Source organism: Silurus aristotelis, assembly GCF_946808225.1.
Source record: "Silurus aristotelis genome assembly, chromosome: 28".
NCBI lineage: Eukaryota > Metazoa > Chordata > Actinopteri > Siluriformes > Siluridae > Silurus > Silurus aristotelis.
In genome coordinates, this window is record NC_139601.1 from 271,365 (window position 1) to 281,364 (window position 10,000).

Genomic DNA, 10,000 nt, shown 5'->3' on the forward strand with positions numbered 1-10,000 from the left:
ATCACTCTCTCACTCCCCCTCCCTCTCCATCACTCTCTCACCCCCCTTCCCTCTTTTACTCCCCATCACTCTCACCCCCTTTCCTCCCCATCACTCTCTCACTCCACCATCACTCTCTCACTCCCCCTTACTCTTTTACCCCCCCTTCCCTCTCTCACTCCCCATCACTCTCACCCCCTTTCCCTCTCTCACTCCCCATCACTCTCACCCCCCTTCCCTCTCTCACTCCCCATCACTCTCTCACCCCCCTTCCCTCTCTCACTCCCCATCACTCTCTCACCCCCCTTCCCTCTCTCACTCCCCATCACTCTCTCACCCCTCCTTCCCTCTCTCACTCCCCATCACTCGCTCACCCCCCCTTCCCTCCCCATCACTCTCACTCCCCCATCACTCGCTCACCCCCCTTCCCACTCTCACCCCCTTCCCTCCCCATCACTCTCTCACTCCACCATCACTCTCTCACTCCCCCTTACTCTTTTACCCCCCTTCCCTCTCTCACTCCCAATCACTCTCACCCCCCTTCCCTCTCTCACTCTCCATCACTCTCACCCCCTTCCCTCTCTCACTCCCCATCACTCTCACCCCCTTCCCTCTCTCACTCCCCATCACTCTCTCACCCCCCTTCCCTCTCTCACTCCCCATCACTCTCTCACCCCCCTTCCCTCTCTCACTCCCCATCACTCTCTCACCCCCCTTCCCTCTCTCACTCCCCATCACTCTCTCACCCCTCCTTCCCTCTCTCACTCCCCACCACTCGCTCACCCCCCCTTCCCTCCCCATCACTCTCACTCCCCCATCACTCGCTCACCCCCCTTCCCTCTCTCACTCCCCATCACTCTCTCACTCCCCCTCCCTCTCCATCACTCTCTCACCCCCCTTCCCTCTTTTACTCCCCATCACTCTCACCCCCTTCCCTCCCCATCACTCTCTCACTCCACCATCACTCTCTCACTCCCCCTTACTCTTTTACCCCCCCTTCCCTCTCTCACTCACCATCACTCTCTCACTCCCCCATCACACTCTCACTCTTCATCACTCTCTCACTCCCCCTTCCTCTCCATCACTCTCTCACCCCCCTTCCCTCTTTTACTCCCCATCACTCTCACCCCCTTCCCTCCCCATCACTCTCTCACTCCACCATCACTCTCTCACTCCCCCTTACTCTTTTACCCCCCCTTCCCTCTCTCATCCCCCCCCTTCCCTCCCCATCCCTCTCTCATCCCCCCTTCCCTCCCCATCCCTCTCTCATCCCCCCTTCCCTCCCCATCCCTCTCTCATCCCCCCATCCCTCTCTCATCCCCCCCATTCCTCCCCATCCCTCTCTCACCCCCCCTTCCCTCTCTCACTCCCCATTAATCTCTCACCCCCCTTCCATCTCTCACTCCCCATCACTCTCTCACCCCCCTTCCATCTCTCACTCCCCATCACTCTCTCACCCCCCTTCCATCTCTCACTCCCCATCACTCTCTCACCCCCCTTCCATCTCTCACTCCCCATCACTCTCTCACCCCCCCTTCCATCTCTCACTCCCCCTTCCCTCCCCATCCCTCTCTCACTCCCTATCACTCGCTCACCCCCCTTCCCTCTCTCACTCCCCATCACTTGCTCACCCCCTTCCCTCTCTCACTCCCCATCACTTGCTCACCCCCTTCCCTCCCCGTCACTCTCTCACTCCCCCATCACACTCTCACTCTTCATCACTCTCTCACTCCCCCTCCCTCTCCATCACTCTCTCACCCCCCTTCCCTCTTTTACTCCCCATCACTCTCACCCCCTTCCCTCCCCATCACTCTCTCACTCCCCCTCACCCCCCCTCCCTCTCTCGCTCCCCATCACTCTTTTACCCCCCCTTCCCTCTCTCATCCCCCCCTTCCCTCCCCATCCCTCTCTCATCCCCCCCTTCCCTCCCCATCCCTCTCTCACCCCCCCTTCCCTCCCCATCCCTCTCTCATCCCCCCATTCCTCCCCATCCCTCTCTCACTCCCCCTCCCCATCCCACCCCTTCCCACCCCACCCTTCCCAACCCTTCCCACCCCTTCCCTCCCCATCACTCTTTCACTCCCCCTCCCCATCACTCTCTCACTTCGGTACCTTGGCAATTGTCCTCAGGACGGGGAACTGTGTAGGTTCTCTGCGAGGTTCGTTGGTCTCAAGGACCTGCTTGATGAACTTCTCAATCTCCCTCTCGGACATGCCGTACCTGTATCCGGAGTGACGTAGGATGTGGATGCTCTCTGAGAGCTTGTCGTAGATACAGGGTTCACTCAGCGTAGTGCCCATGTTTACACGTGACCGCACATGCGCGCTCGTGTGCTCACCTGGGCTTTCACACACATCTGGGTACCTGTGCGGGGTCAGTTTCAGCCCAAATCACGTGACTGTGTCTCAGCCTTCATGGTGTAAAATCTCTAAAAATCACACACACACACACACACACACACACACACACACACACACACACACACTGACTGAAACATAACTGACTCTTTAAATCATAAACATGGCGCCTGTACTGCACTGCTTGGCTAAAAGCGGCTAACTCTGTGCCAGCGCGGGTACAGTTATAGCTTCACCAGCATTAGCTGACTGTTCGCAGAGGTTTTTACTAGCGCAGTTTGAGAGGAGTTTACCGAGGAACCCGGAGATTTTCCCGATTATCTTCTTGCTTTCAGTTCTCGCCTCGAGATTGTTAGAGTTCTTCCTACGTGTTTACTGACAATCACTTTTAAACCCACCCAATTCCAACAACCCCCGCCCTCCTGCGCGGTGATTGGCTGTACGCGCAACCACGTGAAGGATTTATAACCGGAACTGAACTTCAATCAAATAAAAATTAATAATATCATATCATATCATATCATATTATATATAGTTTATCCAACATTATTTCTATTGTATTTTATCATATAATAGAAATGTATGAGAGTACAAAAATGTATAGGTCAGAAAAACAATGCAATACAATTGTCAAATGACTCGTGAGACAGAAAGCAGATATCACACACACACGTGTAATTATATGAAATCCATATATTTTACACTTACATTATTAACAATGTAAACGGCTGTAATAATTTCAAATACTCTAGAAAAGGAAACATAACAGAAAAGTTTAAGCGCATCATTACCAAACCCACGGCAAAATGTCACGTGTGCGTGTGTGTTGCTCGCTAATATTCTACTAAATAAACACATTCGTCATAATTAGTTGATGAATAAATATAGAAAATCAGATATGTAAATATATTTTAGTGATAAACTTGGACACTATATTTAAGCTGTTATATATAAATATATATAAAAGGAATAAAAATAAATTTTGTTGGAGTGAGGAAGGCTGGCGGAAGTGGTGAATGTGCGGTTGTAAATTTCAGAGTGATTTCCGTGTTTGTTCGGAATACGGGTGGGTGATGGGAGTCAGTTCTCGTGGTTTTCAGCAGGGGGCGCAGTCTGGAGGAAGACTGGAGGCGCTGCTCTTCTTCTGTCCTACTCTAATCCATCCAACCCGCATTGTTTAGGATCAGCTGTGTGTCCGAAACCCCACCCAGGCAAGGGCGAACACACACACACACACACGCGCAGTAAGAGATTAATTCGGAACACAGCCGCAGTGGACCGGAACCTGAGCGTCGAGCTGTTTTCTGTCCTCTTGTTTTCTCTTCCGTTAAAGCCGGAAGATTTCATCCCTTCATCCTTCCTCCATCCTCCAGGCCGCAGTCAGCTGATCGATACACACACCACCGCCTTCATCACCATCATCGTCCAGCTCCAGCTCCAGGATGATCGCGTTATTTAATAAGCTCCTGGACTGGTTCAAAGCTCTTTTCTGGAAGGAGGAGATGGAGCTCACACTGGTGGGCCTGCAGTACTCCGGGAAGACCACCTTCGTCAACGTGATCGCGGTAATAACGTGTGTGTGTGTGTGTGTGTGTGTGTGTAATTTATTTTTAGGGGCTTCGTCATCGTCATCATCATCATCATCATCATCATTAGGTGTGGTTTCATCTGCTTTGGACCTGCTGCTGCTGTTGATGATGATGAAACTCGGTGACTCCTGATATATTACTGCCAGGCAGTGTGTGTGTGTGTGTGTGTGTGTGTGTGTGTGTGTGTGTGTGTGTGTGTGTGCGCGCGCGCGCGCGTGTATGGGACAGTCTGTACATGTAAATGCGTGTAAATGAAACACACACCATGATGGTTCCTGGCAGTAGTCCATGTAGGAGAAAGTCTAGCCCTGGAAAGATGGTCAGTGAGTTCAAGTCCCAGCAACACCAAGCTGCCACTGCTGGGCCCCTGAGTGAGGCCCCAACACCTCATCTTCTCAGTGTAAACAGGAGATAATCAAAAGTGCCTCTGTATAAGGGCTTCTGTCTCTATATTATATCATATAGATGTTCTTGCTGTGTAGGGCTTAGTACAACATTCAGTACAGTGACCAACAGTGTCAGTAGTGTCAGTACAGTGATCAACAGTGTCAGTAGTGTCAGTACAGTGATCAACAGTGTCAGTAGTGTCAGTACAGTAATCAACAGTGACCAACAGTGTCAGTACAGTGATCAACAGTGTCAGTAGTGTCAGTACAGTGATCAACAGTGTCAGTAGTGTCAGTACAGTGATCAACAGTGTCAGTAGTGTCGATACAGTGATCAACAGTGTCAGTAGTGTCAGTACAGTGATCAACAGTGTCAGTACAGTGATCAACAGTGTCAGTACAGTGATCAACAGTGACCAACAGTGTCAGTACAGTGACCAGCAGTGTCAGTACAGTGATCAACAGTGTCAGTACAGTGATCAACAGTGTCAGTACAGTGATCAACAGTGTCAGTACAGTGACCAACAGTGTCAGTACAGTGATCAACAGTGTCAGTAGTGTCAGTGCAGTGACCAACAGTGTCAGTACAGTGACCAACAGTGTCAGTAGTGTCAGTACAGTGATCAACAGTGTCAGTAGTGTCAGTACAGTGATCAACAGTGTCAGTACAGTAATCAACCGTGTCAGTAGTGTCAGTACAGTGATCAACAGTGTCAGTACAGTGTCATTAGTGTCAGTAGAGTGATGAACAGTGTCAGTATCGTGATCAACAGTGCTCAGTAGTGTCAGTACAGTGCTTAGTAATGTTAGTACAGTGATTAACAGTGTTCAGTAATCAGTGGTGTCTATACAGTGATCAGTAGTGTCCAGTACAGTGATCAGTAGTGCCAGTACGGCGAACAGTACAATGATCAGCAGTGTCAGTACAGTGATCAGTAGTGTCCATGCAGTGTTTATTACAGTGTCAGTAGTGTCAGTACAGCGATCAATGCAGTGATCAGTAGTGTGAATGCAGTGATCAGTAGTGTGAATGCAGTTATCAGTAGTGTCAGTACAGTGATCACTATTGGTCAGTAATATCAGTACAGTGATCCGTAGTGGTCAGTACAGTGTCACTACAGTGATCAGTAGTGCCAGCACTGTCTCAGAACAGTGATCAGTGGTGTCAGTACGTTGATAGTACAATGTTTTGTACAGTGTCATTACAGCATTTAATACAGTGTCAGTACAGCGATCAGAACAGTGTTCAGTAGTGTCAGCACACTGGTCAGTACAGTGTCAGTAGAGCCATCACCTGCACGTTATCCATCATTCATTATGTACACTTTATTTTCAGCACCATATGCATTGCACACACACACACACACACACACACACACACACACACACACACACACACACACACACACACAAAACATTCAGAAGAAGGTCGTTTGAGAATAAATTAACACCTTGAGAATTCGTATCCCTTGACCGAGAGCCGTATTAAACTGATTTACAGCATTTTTACACACACACACACACACACACGCACACACGGACTAAATTTAACATTTTCACCAAAGCGCTAAACTGTGTTTTGTAAAAAGCGGTAACTGTTCCCTGTGTATGTGTGTGTGTAGTCAGGACAATTCAGCGAGGACATGATCCCCACTGTCGGCTTCAACATGCGGAAGATCACCAAAGGCAACGTCACAATTAAGGTTAGATTTACAGTGTTTTATACTTTAATCTCGTTTTAATCCTAAAATCAGGCAGTGTAGATGTACAGGGGTAACAGGAGCAGTGTAGGTGTACAGGGGTAACGGGAGCAGTGTAGGTGTACAGGGGTAACGGGAGCAGTGTAGGTGTACAGGGGGTAAAGGAAGCAGTGTAGGTGTACAGGGGTAACGGGAGCAGTGTAGGTGTACAGGGGTAACGGGAGCAGTGTAGGTGTACAGAGGGTAAAGGGAGCAGTGTAGGTGTACAGGTGTAACGGGAGCAGTGTAGGTGTACAGGGGTAACGGGAGCAGTGTAGGTGTACAGGGGGTAACGGGAGCAGTGTAGGTGTACAGGGGGTAACGGGAGCAGTGTAGGTGTACAGGGGGTAACGGGAGCAGTGTAGGTGTACAGGGGTAACGGGAGCAGTGTAGGTGTACAGGGGTAACGGGAGCAGTGTAGGTGTACAGGGGTAACGGGAGCAGTGTAGGTGTACAGAGGGTAAAGGGAGAAGTGTAGGTGTACAGGTGTAACGGGAGCAGTGTAGGTGTACAGGGGTAACGGGAGCAGTGTAGGTGTACAGGGGGTAAAGGGAGCAGTGTAGGTGTACAGGGGGTAAAGGGAGCAGTGTAGGTGTACAGGGGGTAAAGGAAGCAGTGTAGGTGTACAGGGGTAACGGGAGCAGTGTAGGTGTACAGGGGTAACGGGAGCAGTGTAGGTGTACAGGGGTAACGGGAGCAGTGTAGGTGTACAGGGGTAACGGGAGCAGTGTAGGTGTACAGAGGGTAAAGGGAGCAGTGTAGGTGTACAGAGGGTAAAGGGAGCAGTGTAGGTGTACAGAGGGTAAAGGGAGCAGGGTAGGTGTACAGGGGTAACGGGAGCAGTGTAGGTGTACAGGGGTAACGGGAGCAGTGTAGGTGTACAGGGGTAACGGGAGCAGTGTAGGTGTACAGAGGGTAAAGGGAGAAGTGTAGGTGTACAGGTGTAACGGGAGCAGTGTAGGTGTACAGGGGTAACGGGAGCAGTGTAGGTGTACAGGGGGTAAAGGGAGCAGTGTAGGTGTACAGGGGGTAAAGGGAGCAGTGTAGGTGTACAGGGGGTAAAGGGAGCAGTGTAGGTGTACAGGGGGTAAAGGAAGCAGTGTAGGTGTACAGGGGTAACGGGAGCAGTGTAGGTGTACAGGGGTAACGGGAGCAGTGTAGGTGTACAGGGGTAACGGGAGCAGTGTAGGTGTACAGGGGTAACGGGAGCAGTGTAGGTGTACAGAGGGTAAAGGGAGCAGTGTAGGTGTACAGAGGGTAAAGGGAGCAGGGTAGGTGTACAGGGGTAACGGGAGCAGTGTAGGTGTACAGGGGTAACGGGAGCAGTGTAGGTGTACAGGGGTAACGGGAGCAGTGTAGGTGTACAGAGGGTAAAGGGAGCAGTGTAGGTGTACAGGGGTAACGGGAGCAGTGTAGGTGTACAGGGGTAACGGAAGCAATGTAGGTGTACAGGGGTAACGGGAGCAGTGTAGGTGTACAGGGGGTAAAGGGAGCAGTGTAGGTGTACAGGGGGTAAAGGGAGCAGTGTAGGTGTACGGGGGTAAAGGGAGCAGTGTAGGTGTACGGGGGTAAAGGGAGCAGTGTAGGTGTACAGGGGGTAAAGGAAGCAGTGTAGGTGTACAGGGGGTAAAGGGAGCAGTGTAGGTGTACAGAGGGTAAAGGGAGCAGTGTAGGTGTACAGAGGGTAAAGGGAGCAGTGTAGGTGTACAGAGGGTAAAGGGAGCAGTGTAGGTGTACAGAGGGTAAAGGGAGCAGTGTAGGTGTACAGAGGGTAAAGGGAGCAGTGTAGGTGTACAGAGGGTAAAGGGAGCAGTGTAGGTGTACAGAGGGTAAAGGGAGCAGTGTAGGTGTACAGAGGGTAAAGGGAGCAGTGTAGGTGTACAGGGGTAACGGAAGCAATGTGGGTGTACAGGGGTAAAGGAAGCAGTGTGGGTGTACAGGGGGTAAAGGAAGCAGTGTAGGTGTACGGGGGTAAAGGGAGCAGTGTAGGTGTACAGGGGGTAAAGGGAGCAGTGTAGGTGTACAGGGGGTAAAGGGAGCAGTGTAGGTGTACAGGGGGTAAAGGGAGCAGTGTAGGTGTACAGGGGGTAAAGGGAGCAGTGTAGGTGTACAGGGGGTAAAGGGAGCAGTGTAGGTGTACAGGGGGTAAAGGGAGCAGTGTAGGTGTACAGTGGGTAAAGGGAGCAGTGTAGGTGTACAGTGGGTAAAGGGAGCAGTGTAGGTGTACAGGGGGTAAAGGGAGCAGTGTAGGTGTACAGGGGGTAAATCCTTTAAGTTCATACTCTTCAATAAAGTAGTTTAGTTTCTTTTTGTGCCTTCACATGTCATCAGAGACACACAACTATACATGCCCCATACTGTACTGTGTGTGTGTGTGTGTGTGTGTAGCTGTGGGATATTGGTGGGCAGCCACGCTTTCGCAGCATGTGGGAGAGATACTGCAGGGGGGTCAGTGCCATTGTGTAAGTAGACACCACACACACAATCATTCAAATATATATATATATAGTACACAGTGGTGGGTCGTGTATTTGGTACCTGGATCTTTAGTGAGGACGTACCCGGCTTAATCCACCTCTTAATACCACCACTATCACATCACAATTATAGAAACCATTAATACTTTGCCAAAACACAATATAACAACACGTGACATTACAGAGAGACGTTGCACATCTGGAGGTAAAAACCATTTTACTAAAACAACAAACCCAGTTACATTCCAAACCTCTACACTACAACCACAACTGTGCACCTACAACATCTGGAGCAGTTCACAATCAATATTTGTTTATTACCATGACAAAAACATTCAAATGTAAATCAAATACAACCTACACCAGAGATGCAGACTCATAATGTGCAGCGCCCCCCAGAGGCTGTAATCCAGTGGTACCGCTCGTATTCACTGTTCTGGAAGTGGAGATCAAACCCTTTCCCAGGCTGAGACACGCTAGCGAGCTTCAGGGTTGGTGACCTCCTCATCATGTCTTGCTTTTCTTGCTTTTCTTCTAAATCGACCAAATTAATTTATCTTCCTGTGTAGGCATAAAAAAGTCTAACTCAGATGTATGAACGTGTGCAGAGCTACACACGTGTTTTACCAGTCAAACGTGGCTGTAACGGTTTCCCTCTGAACAACCAATCAGAGGACGGAACAATGCTGACGCTATTCTGGGCCAGTGATCTGCTCTGTGAGGAGAATCTGAAATCTGATTGGATAAAGAAACAGAGCTGTTGGTAATATTCTCGATGGTAAAAGTCCATCAGTACTGATTCTGAAGGTTCTGAGCAGATTAGATTCACATGGCAGCACATAGAGGCTGAAATCTGATTGGACAAAAAATCTAACATCCACACACACGTACTGAAGCAGTGCAGCCGAGAGAAACACCACGACATGAAGAGAAGAAACTGATGGAAGAAATTTATACAGTTTCATGGAACAAATATTAGAGTTTATGTTATAAATGTGGGTCAGTGTTTCTGATAGTGTTTAGTTCAGCAGAGAAGTGTTTACTGACCCTGACGGCCCAACACTGAGAGTATATCATATTTATGATAAACATTACTACCACACACAGACATACATACAGAGCAGACATCAGAATTACATTTATCCCTGTGTGTGTGACTTTATGTATGTTATGTATATGTGTGAGTCATTGTATCTGTGTGTGTGTGTGTGTGTATCAGGTATATGGTGGACGCTGCAGATCCGGAGAAAATTGAAGCATCTAAAAATGAGCTGCACAACCTGTTAGATAAACCTCAGCTACAGGGAATACCTGTAAGTCTGTAACTCCCTTACACACACACACACACACACACACACACACACACACACACACACACACACAAACACACATGATCAAGTTTCCACATGCCCTGTCTACACCACCACACACACTTATTCATCACACATCATTTTTTTGTACTCCTACTGCAG

General features: G+C 49.4%; 2 protein-coding genes across 3 annotated transcripts in view; one reads left to right on the plus strand and one right to left on the minus strand.

Annotated features, from left to right (window-relative positions):
- The window catches only part of cUnh6orf89 (chromosome Un C6orf89 homolog), a gene marked incomplete at its 5' end in the record, with an annotated part of 7,204 nt that extends 4,924 nt beyond the window's left edge, over positions 1-2,280 (minus strand). Inside the window, one exon of the mRNA XM_083533756.1 lies at positions 2,092-2,280. Coding sequence (XP_083389882.1) covers positions 2,092-2,280 — 189 coding nt within the window. The remainder of the gene's footprint in view (positions 1-2,091) is intronic.
- Positions 2,281-3,405: 1,125 nt separating this feature from the next.
- arl8a (ADP-ribosylation factor-like 8A) overlaps positions 3,406-10,000 on the plus strand; it is an 11,543-nt gene continuing 4,948 nt past the window's right edge. Inside the window, exons 1-5 of one of the 2 annotated variants that reach the window (XM_083533771.1) lie at positions 3,406-3,548; positions 3,711-3,902; positions 5,935-6,015; positions 8,440-8,513; positions 9,748-9,841. In XM_083533771.1, coding sequence (XP_083389897.1) covers positions 3,780-3,902; positions 5,935-6,015; positions 8,440-8,513; positions 9,748-9,841 — 372 coding nt within the window. In that variant the 5' untranslated portion in view covers positions 3,406-3,548; positions 3,711-3,779. Of the gene's footprint in view, positions 3,903-5,934; positions 6,016-8,439; positions 8,514-9,747; positions 9,842-10,000 lie in introns of both variants that reach the window. The other variant, XM_083533770.1, reaches the window with a different exon arrangement.